At 33.6% G+C, this 15,467-nt stretch overlaps 4 protein-coding genes across 9 annotated transcripts in view; 1 reads left to right on the top strand and 3 right to left on the bottom strand.

The window, feature by feature from the left end:
• The window catches only part of LOC142344575 (uncharacterized), a 91,323-nt gene that overhangs the window by 9,240 nt on the left and 66,616 nt on the right, over positions 1-15,467 (top strand). The window lies entirely within an intron of this gene.
• Positions 1-15,467, bottom strand: part of LOC142344573 (eukaryotic peptide chain release factor subunit 1-like) — a 271,614-nt gene that overhangs the window by 221,915 nt on the left and 34,232 nt on the right. The window lies entirely within an intron of this gene.
• LOC142344571 (putative H/ACA ribonucleoprotein complex subunit 4) overlaps positions 1-15,467 on the bottom strand; it is a 556,150-nt gene that overhangs the window by 506,454 nt on the left and 34,229 nt on the right. The window lies entirely within an intron of this gene.
• LOC142343995 (sialate:O-sulfotransferase 1-like) lies at positions 1,087-15,090 on the bottom strand. Of its 3 annotated transcripts, none has more exons than XM_075395426.1 (6): positions 14,920-15,090; positions 14,092-14,625; positions 3,889-4,227; positions 3,647-3,690; positions 2,035-2,183; positions 1,087-1,833 (listed from the first exon to the last, which is right to left on the bottom strand). In XM_075395426.1, the coding sequence occupies exons 2-6, from the start codon at positions 14,584-14,586 to the stop codon at positions 1,298-1,300; spliced, it is 1,563 nt and encodes a 520-aa protein (XP_075251541.1). In that variant the 5' UTR covers positions 14,587-14,625; positions 14,920-15,090; the 3' UTR covers positions 1,087-1,297. The 3 variants fall into 3 exon arrangements, with proteins under 3 accessions (XP_075251541.1, XP_075251542.1, XP_075251543.1); XM_075395427.1 differs by having other exon boundaries at positions 14,092-14,610; positions 14,920-14,947; XM_075395428.1 differs by lacking the exons at positions 14,092-14,625; positions 14,920-15,090 and adding an exon at positions 9,890-10,417.

The following is a 15,467-nucleotide window of genomic DNA, read 5'->3' as shown; positions in this document are numbered from 1 at the left end:
TGCTACTCTGCCTTCTAGTTTCAATATAGCCAATATTAGAGCGTTTTATTTTCATGCACATGATAAACTGTTTAATAGTTTGTTATATGCAGTCGATGTTGCCGATAACGTTAAAAATGAAATTTAAAAATTTGACACATTTGATAATTTTCTATCACCCCTTGTCTTTGATTTATTTAAAGTGATTTTTGTTTTGTAATTACGCATAGTTTAAATTTTCAGATATTATGTTTGACTTTTGGTCACAATTTTCAGACATTCGGAGTATGTTCCATGGACGAAAAGTTTTATTAATCCAAAGGGTTCCATTTGAAGCTATATGTACAAAAGCGGATTTGACAAAAAAATTTTCGCCAAAATTAAAAGATTTTTGTGTTTGTCTCACATTTTTTGACCTGTGAGTTTTGTATTTCCTGCACTTAGTTTTCACCTAGAAGTTTGTTTGTGCTTGTTTTCGATAGAGTTTCTCAAATTTTTACCCGGAAGTTCTTTACATATGTTTTTCTTGTAAAACCCTTTCCTCGTGTTTAGTTTACGCAACTCGTAGTTTTTCAATTTCATAATTTTTGCTCATTTTAATGTTTTATGTAGAAAGCTTAATTGTCTTAACCAAGGTTTATTTCTCTCTTTGTAATTCAGTACGTGACCTGTTAAGTTTTTTGTTTCGTCACATAACGCTCTTTTTGTTCTCACAATTTTTCACGCACCACTTTTATTGAACTTTTTGCGTTCTTTTGAAATTTTTGCTGTTCTTTTGTCGCTTCTATGTGTACGGCGTCATTTTTCAACTAATTGGCAGTGAGTTAAAACCTGATTTGCGCAACAAACAAAAAAATTCAAAATGATTCGCCTGGCCCTCTCAATGACTTTTTAACTGTAATAGTAAGGTGATATCAACAAAATTTAAATAAGCAGTTTGAGTTCTATTCCAAAAAAGAACATAATTCTGCATCTGTTTCTAGTTATATTCGACAGCTGGACAGTCTCCGTTGCAGCTATTTCGGCAATCTGCTGTTTTTGTTTCATGAAGGGAGGTTTTCTAGTGTTGTTGAAGGCGGAGGCGTGGTGGTAAAAAAGAGATTAAGATTAACTTTTTTCATATTTGAGCATAGTAACTGTTATAACAAAGCATTATATCACGTTGAAGAATGGGGTTGATAAACAGATGGTCATAACTTACATATATTTACAATAAACACATAGCCCTACTTTACATATATTTCAAGACTGATATTCAACTGGAAATAGTGAATGATTGTCGGTTAACAAAAACGGAAGTTTTAACCTTCATTTCCATTCAACCATTTATCATTGATATGTAGTCGTCAGTTCTTAACTCATGCATTCCAGAAATTTGGAAAAGATTTTCGATTCTCCTTACAGTCTCAATTGCGTATTTTTTATCAATCAAACTTCTAGCAGCATCAGTTAGGTCAACTTTGTAAGTTCGTTTAAAAGATTGCTTCGATCCATTATCACTCAAGATTGTACATACTGATCGTTCTAGAATTTGTTTATTCTCAGAGCCCATATTCATAAATTTGGTTATTCTCAACAAATTAGGCAATAAATTGCCTGCCATGTCTTCGTATGAGATAAAAAGCACTGGTGTCTGTGCTTTAGTATATCGAGTTGTTAACCTGAGAAAGTGTTCCAACGAGCCTCTGAAAAGTTTATTGAAACCGGCGATATTTTTGGCTCCCTTCATAAATGCCTCTACGCTTGAGAAAGATCCGACTTTGCCTTTTGCGCGTCTGTTGAACTCGGCAATTGAACATTTCAACGGGTCGCGGATAACGACAACTCTCCTGTCCATCAGTGCGGAAAATTTTCCTGTAAAAGTGAAAAGTGAAAAATCGAAACTCTCTCTCTCTCTCTCTCTCTCTCTCTCTCTCTCTCTCTCTCTATTGTTATCTATTGTTATGTTTTGTTGGGTGTGGGGAAATTTAACCTGTGTACACAATTTGCAGTTTTGTGGAGGCATTGGAATGAATTCAAAATGAAACAAAAAGTATTAATTTTAACCTTTCTCACCTGCATTATCGCCTTCCTCATGATTTTTGATGAGAGTAGTTCTGTTGGATGTCCATGGTTCCATTTCTCCGTGTAGCTTTTGTGAAAAGGCCCCCTCGCCATGGTACTTGCTTCCAGACAAAATTCCAATCGCACTTTGCACCACAGACCTTAATAAATGCCAGTCAAATTTTTCGAAGCTCAGTGGTTTCAATACAATCATGTTTTTGTGTTATTTTTACCTTTTCTCGGCTATAATAACTTCTATTATTCTGGTGCTTTAGAGCGTTTTTAATGATCTTTTAAAGATATTTTGATTATATTTGGGTGACTACTAATAAGATACTGTAGGATCATATTTGACTAAGACTTTTACCTATGAGCATAAATGACTTTTTATTACTACTCAGATTCGCTTATTGTGTTCAACTAAATTTGTTCCCATACAAAATTTACAAGGGCTTTTTCATTACGGACGTCTACCGGAACCAAATACTTGAGTAAATTTACTCGTTACTATTACCAGATTTCACTTTCCTATTTTAATTCATTGTGTGTGGTGTGTGTGGTGTGTGTGGTGTGTGATGAGCATGTGGTGTGTTGTGTGTGGTGTATGTGTTTGTGTGTGCGTGTTGTGTGGTGTGTTTGGTGTAAGTGTTTGCTTGCGTGTGTGTGTTTTGTGCGTGTGTGCGTGCGTGCGTGCGTGTGTGTGTTGTGTGTGTGTGTGTTTGTGTGTGTGTAAGTGTGTGTAAGTGTGTGTGTGTGTGTGTGGGTGTGTGTGTGTGTTTGTGTGTTGTGTGTGCGTGTGTGTGTCTGTGTGTGTGTGTGTGTGTGTGTGTATGTGTGTGTGTGTGCGTGTGTGTGTATGTGTGTGTGTGTGTATGTATGTATGTATGTTTGAAACATACTTACCTCAGTGTTTTCCACTTTTAAACTGGAAAAACTGTTTTTCACCGTAAAAATTGTTTGAGGGAAGCGTGTCCTCAAATAATTGTGCGGCAGATTAATTGTAGTATAATCCCTCATTTTAGTAAGGTTAAAATGTTAAATTCTTGTGAAATGCCTTTGCAGCCGAACGTATCTACTTTTCACATTCATTTGATCCTACGGCTTTTAATTGCACTGTGGAAACCACTTTCACAAAATTTAGGCGCTTTCCGCGTTAAACGGAACTCGGCACCGGAAGGCGCCAGCCAATTTCTTTGTAAGTAGTTTCACTCGGTACCGGTAGACGCTGGTAATGTTGCTTTGTGTTATGCTGATTTCACCGATCTACGTTTTTGCTCGTGAGTAATTGAGTGTTTTAAATTGCTCTGATTCAGAAATTTAAACAGCTGGGCTCAATTTTCTAATAAAACTGCACTCATAAGTGTACCAAGATTTTTTTTCAGTTTTTCAATTCGAATCATTTTATTGGTCCATAAAAATCTTTAACAGCATCATTTTAAACATTTTAATAAAGTTATGATCCCGCAAATACCCTGTTTAGGTCCAAATCCCGATCCCCTCCCCCTTCTTGTTTGACAAATCGTCCAACGTTTGCCGATTATGCTTTAGTTTGGATTAATCCGAGAGTTTTATTTGAGTTCTTGCAATTATTTCTTCTGCTGGAAAATTCATTTAAAGACGTTACCTTGTCCAGGTGTTTCCAGATCCAGGCACGCTAATGAGCCCCACCTGTAAAGTGCAATTTTTTAACAATAAAATTTTAAATAACTGGAAGAGTTCTGTATTTTGCAATTGCTTTTTAAAAAGTTATCAATTTATAAATAACAAAATTTCTTCATTTTTCTCGACATCACCACCACTTTATTTGAAATTGAGTTTAACTCTATACCAGTTGATGAAGCTCTGAAATAACGAAACCAAATTAACCTGAGGAATACTCGTTTGTTTGGGATCCAAAAATGTTGCGTGAGAGCACTTCGAAAAGGCCCACGGAGTTATATACGCACTGTTCACACATTCCTTCGGGTTATTTTTTTCCCTGATCTTGGCTATATTCCTCCAAAGCGTTTCCAAACACACACAATCTGCTTTTGATTGTTTATTGTTTTTTACTGTGAATATCGCAATTGCGTGCATGAGTGAGTCACAAACTTCTATGCACTTTTCACGCCGGAGATTCTCAACGGATTTCAATGCCTCTATTGAATTTACTGCATCGAAATTGAGTTTATCAATTGAAGGTAGGCATCCTAGAAACGATTTGTTCTGAAACAGAATCAAATCTAGAACAAAATCAAGTGTTTGTGTCCAGATAGGAGTTTTTTTGGCACTGGTTCACATAAGGAAAAATAAATAAGGTTATCAGAAGTAAACGATTAAAAATACTGCGAATATTTTCTTTGTTTAAAGTCTTTAATTCTTCTAATTAGTAGTAGGAATTATCTAGAAAATTATTGCAAGTTGTCGATTTTACCAAAGTCTCCCTCCACCTAAACCAATCTTTGTTTGTTCTTGTTTGAAAAATGCATATTCGTATGTTAATAAGTTGGAATCCAAGAATTGTTGTCAAATATGTGTTTTGGATCGCATACCCAAGTTGAGGCGCCACCCGAGCCAGCTCAATTCAGATCAAGTTCAGTTTTGCAAATAATGGTAAAGTGCCATCAAATGACAGAGTCTGGAGCAGCGCTTCACCTTAATCAAAACCTGATCAGATTGATAAAATAATGAGCATTATATTATGTAAAAGCCTGAGGATACTATGTCTCAGTACTGGTACCAATTTATGGATTTTTTCCGTTTGTGCCCCCCCCCCCCACTACGTTATGCCCCCCCCCCCACTACGTTATGCGCCCCCAATTACAGAGCACGTGTCATTACATAGTAATTAATTATGTAAAAATATGGCACGCCCGTCTGGTGGGTGCAAATAATATGCACCCACTAAGCTTTGACAAACGGAATAGATCCCAATTTATTTTCGAATTATGTAAATCAGAACTGATTAATTACTCTCCATCGTTTGAAGTAATTGTTGTAAACGTGGTAGTCTTTTTTATGCAAAATTGTTGCTAGACCGATTTGACTTTTCATGTGACTTTTACGCCCTTGACTTTTGGCGTTTTGAGCGATCTAAATTTCTCTCTCTTTTAACAGTTCAAGCAGCTGAACGCAATTGGCGGCAGTTCACTACTAAAAGTAAAATCAAAAGCGCCAAAATCGGGGGATCAATTTTCACTTTAAATTTTCTCTCATGACATTCATTTGACGCCCTCCTGTGCGACTTCAGTTACTCTCTACCTCTCCCGTCCCCCACGTTTCGGGATAATTAGCTCAGACACGGGGCACTGTCTTGAGTATGGAATGTCTGTTAGCATGTTTTTGATCGTCCGAATGGAACCCATTCCAGAGTCAAACCACAGTAAACAGCCCAGCCTATTTCCCAAAAGTGAGGTAAAATAGAATGGCTGAAGATACTCCACGTAAACAACATTGCCCAATTTGGGAGTCAATAATGAGTTGCTTCACTCCACGAGCTCGACGCAATTAGGCGTGACACCTTAGTGCCTGACGCAAGATGTTCTCATTCTGCAAATGAATATAGCTATAAACCAAAAATCGAAAAGCCGATGTAATTTCCGCGAGCAAGAGAACTCTATGAGTTCTGACAATGAACGCGAGAACATAAAATCCGCCATAATCTTTTCAAAAGCTGAAAAAGTTGTTTTTAGGAATCTAATATAAAATTTGCTCAAATTTTTGGTTTCACAAACATCCATCACTATCATTATTTATTATTGTTATTTTACTATATTCTTCATACTTAGAAATTGTCATTTTGTTTTCAGACTTTTATTTTTGTCAATTTCAGGTTCAAAAATAGCAAATTTGTATTTTAAAATATTTTTCATCTATGTTTGTGTGAAAACATTTCTTTGTTCAACTCATATCTTTGTTCTCTTACAAAGTTTCCAGCCTCAAACCTTGTAGATTGTGATTGCTAAAATTCAGAATGAGAAAACGTAGCCGGAAGACTCCGGAAATGACTCAAAGTATAATATAACTTAAACGATGGCCAAATTTTACTTAATAAAACTATTATTTTCTTTATACAATTCAATTTGAATCAACAAACCGAGAAAACAGATTATCAAGGAAAAGGTAAATTATGAAATTTTTTGCTTGGAAAATTTTCATACTTGCAACAACAGATGCATTGTTTATAATATTTTGTCTTATATGATTTAATTGTCTTCAACAAAAGAAATCAAGATGATGCGAAACATATCAAACTATACATTAAAAAGGAGAACCGAGAAAACAGAAAAAAATTAAAGGATGAAGACTAAAAAATCTGTTGAAAAATATTCTAAAAAATGCAAAGTCTCAATAACTGCTCTCAACAAACACTAAAAACAGTTCCAGTTCTTTCATTCAGTACAAGCATTACACTCAAATGCACGGGAGAACACTTAAAACATGAGCTGGAAGTAAAAAGTACAAAAACTGCAGAGTTGATTAATTTAAGTTGGGATCATATGTGCCATCAAATCCTCAATTGATTTCAATTAGTTATTATAACCCTACCGCTAGCCGTAGTTAAACAATTCGCAATTAGAAAAGATTTCAAAGCAGAAAAACAGAAGAATTAGGAAAAAAATTTCAAACTGGAAAACTAAGCAAAAATTGTTCATATTCAGCCTGTTTTCTTCTACTAAAACAAAATTGAATTGAAAAAACTTAAAGGGCCATTTCATACAGAACTTTACTATTTAATTGAGATGACCAACATGTTTCGAAATGGACAACGATTTGTGAATGTGGCATAGAAACTAATTTACACGCAGAGTAAAGTAAAACTTAAAAAAACTGCTTCGAAAATGCCGCGCTATACCAAAAATTTTCTCTCGCTTGGCGAAATTTTTTCACACTTAAATTTTTTGGTTTCTTTCGATGGCTGTTATGAAATAAACCACCATCCTCTTTTCTCGTCGCTCTCATTTGTTGCTCAACAATAAAAGAAAATGGGAATTGTTGCACGTGCAGCTTTGACTTTTAGTTGCAGGTGTTTCAGCAAAACAGGACCGATTAAAAAATAGATCACAATAACTCATTTTCTGGTCCTAAAACACCAGTTTAGTATGAGGACAAGGCATACGATATATCCATCAAAATTGACTAGGATTCTTTTTTGTTTGAAAAGTTGCCAGTAAAGAATATCTTTGTGAAATGGTCTCATATCGGAATAATTGCTCATTTTATCTCTAAGAAGCCTTACGAAAAAAGAAGTGAAATTTTTGGCCAAAAAATGTTATACATTTATTTGAGAAAGCATTGGTCAGGAAAATTGGCTTCCTTTTTATTGCTTTCTTTTATTTCAAACGGTTCAAGGTACACAACCACGCTTCTGACCCTCTAAAGTGAAAAAGCTGTAAATTAGGGCAAAAAATTAAATTGTATTTCAAAATACGAAAGAGGATAAAACGCCACATAATCATTACCTTAAGCAAAAACATGAAATGTTTATCCCCCTAGCATTAATGCATTTGTTTGCAAAAGATATAACAAGTTGAATTAATGGTGCGTAGAGATTGGAATTTCGGAAAAAATTTTTGAGCACTTTCCTAACGAAAAGAAAAATGAACCCATGATAATCAAAATAATTTTTCATAAAGACGAAATTCCTTTGTTTAATTGACTCTGCTTTCAAGAGTTTGGGTTGTATTTGTGTCCTGTCTGTTTACGATCTAAAGAAGAAATTGAATTATATTGGGTGGTTGATTTCAATTGGGAAGTCAAATTTGCGTAGTGATTTTGGTCAACTCGAAAAAAGAAGTGGAGCAGAAAGGTGAGTGCATTTTTAAAATAAAGAGTCAGAATCCAGTTCTCAAAAGTGTTATAACGAAACGGTTCTCACAGAAAAACTTGCTTTATCGATATTGGTTTCTTTTCCACGTGCGGCAATTTCAATTCCGTGTATGTTTTTTTTAAGTTTTTTTTTCGAATTTTCATCCGCGGTTTTCAGTTGGCTTTCCAAATCTGTTCCTAGTTGTTTTAAGTTTATGTTTCTCTTTAATCGGTAATTTATTTTTTATACTGCTAAAGTCCAAGACTGGTTTCGATTTTTGCTGAAAACACACCTTAGTGTTTGAAATTGCATAGAAAAGTCATCGAGCAACTCAAGTGGGAGGCTTAAAAGGGTTTGTTGTTGAGAAATACAGCGTCTGCTCTTCAATTATGAAATTGCCCCAAAACAAAATCTACTTAAAACAAGGAGTTGCAAGAACAGTAACAATGAGAACTGTGAAAGTGTTTTACATCAATCCTTTAATAAAATTCTTTACGCTGAAAATAAACTGACCAACTTAGTAAAAATGATAGCTTCAAAAGAAGGCTGAATATTTTGAGGTCTAAGTTTATTCAGTCTTTTTGTCTTATTTTCCAATTCAGTTTTTATTCAAATTATATGTCCTAGACAAGTGCAGTCCAAGGTCAGTTGCACTTAAAAAAATTAATTTTTGAGTTCTTCAAAACATCTCCAAAGTTTTGCGACCAGTGGGGTACGAGTTTAGAATTTTCCCCAACTCACTGTTTTCGTCAATTAAGTTGTTTTTTTGATCGAATATGTATTCTACGTTTGGTTTATGCTTTTCTTTTCTATATTTATAATAAGCTTCTCAGTTTTTGTCATAGTAGCTGAAAAAGAACAAGTTTTAATTCTTTAATTTCACAGTAAACTTTTTTGTTAACAAATTGCTTTTTTAAACCTTGCTAAGTAAAATGTTATTCATTGTGATTTTTTTCTAATCGAATTTGAGAACCCTTCTTTTCCCTATGTTTTAGTTAATCAAAATTACGAGTCATTTTTAAGTCTTTTTTTCAAAATTGTACCTGATTGAAAAGGCAAAAACTCGTTTTTGAAAAACTGGTTGAGAGTCCGTTTTAAGTGATACTTTTTTTAAAAAAACATTGTGTTCGATTTATTGTGCATTTATATTCTTTTGCATAGCCCAACAGGATATTGAAATATATAACCAGTCTAAATATTTATCGTTTGTTGGAGCAATCTTTTCGAAAATCGATACAAAATTTCGATAGGGCAACCTAAGTACTTTGTTGGGTGTACGCAGGTTTAGTTCGAGCAAACACAAATGAGAAGCGTGATCACAGTCGAAACTTAAGGTTTACTGCGGGTCAATTTGTACTAAATAAAAAAATAACTACTGTTTTTGGGTTCCCCATTGCATTAGTCTAACACATTCACTTGACAATAGTTTTAATCTGGCCATGAAAACTGACTTAAAACTGATACTTTTGATTCCTGACTTGAAAATTATACTTTTTTATTCTTTTTTACTATTCGAAGGTAATAATATTCGAAAAAAAGTAAAGAAGAAAAAAAATTGTCCTTGTGAAGTGATCACGATTAGATTTCATGCAATTGCAAATATCAGATTTTTTAAAGTGCTTTTTCCTAATATTAAGGTAATTTAAAAGCGATAAGATTTGAGTTTTGTCATAGATTTAATTAAAAGGTTGCTTATTTTTTCGTTTTTGTAATCTTTTAAGGAAAACAAATTTTTTTAAAAAAATTAGTTCTTAAATTTATGTTGTGCAGTGGTATTTTTGTGCTTGCTTGGTTATCAGTGTTTGATTTACTTCTGGTATAAACTGACCATTTTGGCATTCTCTGTAACTCTTGGACGTAATTTATTCCAAGCACTAAAATTTGACCTCCGGGAGAATCAAGTAAATAATATGTTTTCTGGCATGTTTGGACAAATCAGTTTTGCTGTCCTTTTGTTTTGCAGTTTTTAAATTTTGTCACTCTCTTCCCATAATCACTTAAATGTTTGTGTAAAAAACAGGCTATTTTTTAAATATTTAGTTCACAGAGTACTGTAATTAAGTAGTTTTTATAATTTACCTTTACGGAGGGCATAGACACCGGTTCCAATTAGTAGGATTTGAAATTGGTGTTTGAATTTTCGCAAGTAGACTCCGAACTTGGCAGATCACCGGAACAAAAACATGTAGACTGCATTTCGTCTGTTCGAATATTCATGCGTGAATAGTTTCTACCCACACAAAATAATGCGCAATCTATTGGCTCAAATTTGAGCTCTGCCGTGGAGCGAACTTTTTTCATTCTCGGGTCATTTCTGTTTACACAACCGGTAAATAATGGTTGCTTAGTAACAAGCAAAACGCTAAGGGACTCGTAAAACGGCACATTCTGACATTTTTCCGAATTGGAATTCACACCCGAACAGTGCGGTTGTGCCCCTTGATGAGTAAAATGTAATGTAGTTTGCGTGTTTAAAAAATTAAACACCACAAAACAAATGGCGACGACTGATACAATCAAAATTGAAACAATTCCAGAACCAATTCTAAATTCGGAGCAGTTTCGAAACTTCATTTTTGATAAAGGTAAAAGTAATCACTGCACGATCAAAAGCTACCCGCGTTAAATCAAAACTTGATACAGCTTGATAATACATTCATGATTTTGACATTTCTTGCAAAAGTTAAACCACCAACATTTCTTGGTAAATATTGAGATCTTGGTGATATCTTATATAGGTAATTCAAGATAAATTCTTGAAAGCTTTGAGACAAACATAACCTTTCAGAGACCGTGCAATCTTATACATATCTTGACATTTTCATGGCAAGTGCCGTGTCAGACTCTGGATAAGATATACCCTGTTTTAGAATGTTTCATGTCAAGATGTATCAAGTTTCGGTTCACTCGGGTTTTTTAATTTAACCTCAAAAATTGAGAAATAGTCTAGGATTCAACCCAGCTTAGACGTCTATGTCGCCGTTGTGGTTAAACTATAGCAACCACGGCTGAGACACAAAATGAACATAAATAATCAATTTTTTATAGTTTTTAAAATTTCAGTGAAAATGATTTTTTGTTGGTTAGATTAAAGTCTTATGCGAGCACTAGTTCATTAACTGAACGCGCTAGAGCTATGAATTTTAATGACTCATATAACGTAATTTTTTCTAATGCTAACAGTTAATTTTTATTATTCATTAGAATGGCATTGAAATGAGTGCTGTTTGGTATAAACTGAAAATCAAGTTAACTTTGGAAATCTGCAGAGTAGCATGCGCCTTGATCAATTTATTCACACCTACAAACAATCAATTCTCACCAACTGAGGTAATACGTGAAGTTTTCAACGTTTTATTAAACCATTTGCTTTTGCCCATTAAATATTTTACTGATGAAACAGTAATGAGATTTATTTTGTGCGCCTAGATGCATTTTACTTATGCAGAGGTTTTTAAGAACTTTTGATTTGCGCTGGTGCATATATATATATGCACCATATATATCTCTAATCATTTTATCTCTAAGAAGCCTTACGAAAAAAGAAGTGAAATTTTTGGCCAAAAAATTATGCATATATGTTATATATGCACCATATATATCTCTAATCATTTTATCTCTAAGAAGCCTTACGAAAAAAGAAGTGAAATTTTTGGCCAAAAAATGTTATACATTTATTTGAGAAAGCATTGGTCAGGAAAATTGGCTTCCTTTTTATTGCTTTCTTTTATTTCAAACGGTTCAAGGTACACAACCACGCTTCTGACCCTCTAAAGTGAAAAAGCTGTAAATTAGGGCAAAAAGTTAAATTGTATTTCAAAATACGAAAGAGGATAAAACGCCACATAATCATTACCTTAAGCAAAAACATGAAATGTTTATCCCCCTAGCATTAATGCATTTGTTTGCAAAAGATATAACAAGTTGAATTAATGGTGCGTAGAGATTGGAATTTCGGAAAAAATTTTTGAGCACTTTCCTAACGAAAAGAAAAATGAACCCATGATAATCAAAATAATTTTTCATAAAGACGAAATTCCTTTGTTTAATTGACTCTGCTTTCAAGAGTTTGGGTTGTATTTGTGTCCTGTCTGTTTACGATCTAAAGAAGAAATTGAATTATATTGGGTGGTTGATTTCAATTGGGAAGTCAAATTTGCGTAGTGATTTTGGTCAACTCGAAAAAAGAAGTGGAGCAGAAAGGTGAGTGCATTTTTAAAATAAAGAGTCAGAATCCAGTTCTCAAAAGTGTTATAACGAAACGGTTCTCACAGAAAAACTTGCTTTATCGATATTGGTTTCTTTTCCACGTGCGGCAATTTCAATTCCGTGTATGTTTTTTTTAAGTTTTTTTTCCGAATTTTCATCCGCGGTTTTCAGTTGGCTTTCCAAATCTGTTCCTAGTTGTTTTAAGTTTATGTTTCTCTTTAATCGGTAATTTATTTTTTATACTGCTAAAGTCCAAGACTGGTTTCGATTTTTGCTGAAAACACACCTTAGTGTTTGAAATTGCATAGAAAAGTCATCGAGCAACTCAAGTGGGAGGCTTAAAAGGGTTTGTTGTTGAGAAATACAGCGTCTGCTCTTCAATTATGAAATTGCCCCAAAACAAAATCTACTTAAAACAAGGAGTTGCAAGAACAGTAACAATGAGAACTGTGAAAGTGTTTTACATCAATCCTTTAATAAAATTCTTTACGCTGAAAATAAACTGACCAACTTAGTAAAATGATAGCTTCAAAAGAAGGCTGACTATTTTGAGGTCTAAGTTTATTCAGTCTTTTTGTCTTATTTTCCAATTCAGTTTTTATTCAAATTATATGTCCTAGACAAGTGCAGTCCAAGGTCAGTTGCACTTAAAAAAATTAATTTTTGAGTTCTTCAAAACATCTCCAAAGTTTTGCGACCAGTGGGGTACGAGTTTAGAATTTTCCCCAACTCACTGTTTTCGTCAATTAAGTTGTTTTTTTGATCGAATATGTATTCTACGTTTGGTTTATGCTTTTCTTTTCTATATTTATAATAAGCTTCCCAGTTTTTGTCATAGTAGCTGAAAAAGAACAAGTTTTAATTCTTTAATTTCACAGTAAACTTTTTTGTTAACAAATTGCTTTTTTAAACCTTGCTAAGTAAAATGTTATTCATTGTGATTTTTTTCTAATCGAATTTGAGAACCCTTCTTTTCCCTATGTTTTAGTTAATCAAAATTACGAGTCATTTTTAAGTCTTTTTTTCAAAATTGTACCTGATTGAAAAGGCAAAAACTCGTTTTTGAAAAACTGGTTGAGAGTCCGTTTTAAGTGATACTTTTTTTAAAAAAACATTGTGTTCGATTTATTGTGCATTTATATTCTTTTGCATAGCCCAACAGGATATTGAAATATATAACCAGTCTAAATATTTATCGTTTGTTGGAGCAATCTTTTCGAAAATCGATACAAAATTTCGATAGGGCAACCTAAGTACTTTGTTGGGTGTACGCAGGTTTAGTTCGAGCAAACACAAATGAGAAGCGTGATCACAGTCGAAACTTAAGATTTACTGCGGGTCAATTTGTACTAAATAAAAAAATAACTACTGTTTTTGGGTTCCCCATTGCATTAGTCTAACACATTCACTTGACAATAGTTTTAATCTGGCCATGAAAACTGACTTAAAACTGATACTTTTGATTCCTGACTTGAAAATTATACTTTTTTTTTCTTTTTTACTATTCGAAGGTAATAATATTCGAAAAAAAGTAAAGAAGAAAAAAAATTGTCCTTGTGAAGTGATCACGATTAGATTTCATGCAATTGCAAATATCAGATTTTTTAAAGTGCTTTTTCCTAATATTAAGGTAATTTAAAAGCGATAAGATTTGAGTTTTGTCATAGATTTAATTAAAAGGTTGCTTATTTTTTCGTTTTTGTAATCTTTTAAGGAAAACAAATTTTTTTAAAAAAATTAGTTCTTAAATTTATGTTGTGCAGTGGTATTTTTGTGCTTGCTTGGTTATCAGTGTTTGATTTACTTCTGGTATAAACTGACCATTTTGGCATTCTCTGTAACTCTTGGACGTAATTTATTCCAAGCACTAAAATTTGACCTCCGGGAGAATCAAGTAAATAATATGTTTTCTGGCATGTTTGGACAAATCAGTTTTGCTGTCCTTTTGTTTTGCAGTTTTTAAATTTTGTCACTCTCTTCCCATAATCACTTAAATGTTTGTGTAAAAAACAGGCTATTTTTTAAATATTTAGTTCACAGAGTACTGTAATTAAGTAGTTTTTATAATTTACCTTTACGGAGGGCATAGACACCGGTTCCAATTCGTAGGATTTGAAATTGGTGTTTGAATTTTCGCAAGTAGACTCCGAACTTGGCAGATCACCGGAACAAAAACATGTAGACTGCATTTCGTCTGTTCGAATATTCATGCGTGAATAGTTTCTACCCACACAAAATAATGCGCAATCTATTGGCTCAAATTTGAGCTCTGCCGTGGAGCGAACTTTTTTCATTCTCGGGTCATTTCTGTTTACACAACCGGTAAATAATGGTTGCTTAGTAACAAGCAAAACGCTAAGGGACTCGTAAAACGGCACATTCTGACATTTTTCCGAATTGGAATTCACACCCGAACAGTGCGGTTGTGCCCCTTGATGAGTAAAATGTAATGTAGTTTGCGTGTTTAAAAAATTAAACACCACAAAACAAATGGCGACGACTGATACAATCAAAATTGAAACAATTCCAGAACCAATTCTAAATTCGGAGCAGTTTCGAAACTTCATTTTTGATAAAGGTAAAAGTAATCACTGCACGATCAAAAGCTACCCGCGTTAAATCAAAACTTGATACAGCTTGATAATACATTCATGATTTTGACATTTCTTGCAAAAGTTAAACCACCAACATTTCTTGGTAAATATTGAGGTCTTGGTGATATCTTATATAGGTAATTCAAGAAAAATTCTTGAAAGCTTTGAGACAAACATAACCTTTCAGAGACCGTGCAATCTTATACATATCTTGACATTTTCATGGCAAGTGCCGTGTCAGACTCTGGATAAGATATACCCTGTTTTAGAATGTTTCATGTCAAGATGTATCAAGTTTCGGTTCACTCGGGTTTTTTTATTTCACTTCAAAAATTGAGAAATAGCCTAGGATCCAACCCAGCTTAGACGTCTATGTCGCCGTTGTGGTTAAACTAGTAAATAGCAACCACGGCTGAGACACAAAATGAACATAAATAATCAACTTTTTATAGATTTTTTAAAATTTCAGTGAAAATGATTTTTTGTTGGTTAGAATAAAATTTTATGCGAGCACTAGTTCATTAACTGAACGCGCTAGAGCTATGAATTTTAATGACTCATATAACGTAATTTTTTCTAATGCTAACATTTAATTTTTATTATTCATTAGAATGGCATTGAACTGAGTGCTGTTTGGTATAAACTGAAATCAAGTTAATTTTGGAAATCTGCAGAGTAGCATGCGCCTTGATCAATTTATTCACACCTACAAACAATCAATTCTCTCCAACTGAGGTAATACGTTTAATAATAAGTTTTCAACGTTTTATTAAACCATTTGCTTTTGCCGATTAAATTTTTTACTGATGAAACAGTAATGAGATTTATTTTGTGCGCCTAGATGCATTTACTTA

The sequence above is a fragment of the Convolutriloba macropyga genome, chromosome 8, assembly GCF_964194025.1.
Source record: "Convolutriloba macropyga chromosome 8, txConMacr16.3, whole genome shotgun sequence".
Taxonomy (NCBI): domain Eukaryota; kingdom Metazoa; phylum Xenacoelomorpha; order Acoela; family Convolutidae; genus Convolutriloba; species Convolutriloba macropyga.
Note: the sequence above shows the minus strand (reverse complement) of the source record. Positions and strands in the feature narration are given on the sequence as shown.

Excerpts from the sequence above, each read along its gene's own strand:
- LOC142343995 (XM_075395426.1), bottom strand. The coding sequence starts at position 14,586 with ATGAAGTTTCGAAACTGCTCCGAATTTAGAATTGGTTCTGGAATTGTT. Across the intron at positions 3,691-3,888 it reads AACAAACGAGTATTCCTCAG|GTGGGGCTCATTAGCGTGCC; the intron begins GTTAATTTGGTT and ends TGCACTTTACAG. Across the intron at positions 2,184-3,646 it reads TCTGGAAACACCTGGACAAG|GTCTGTGGTGCAAAGTGCGA; the intron begins GTAACGTCTTTA and ends GCATTTATTAAG.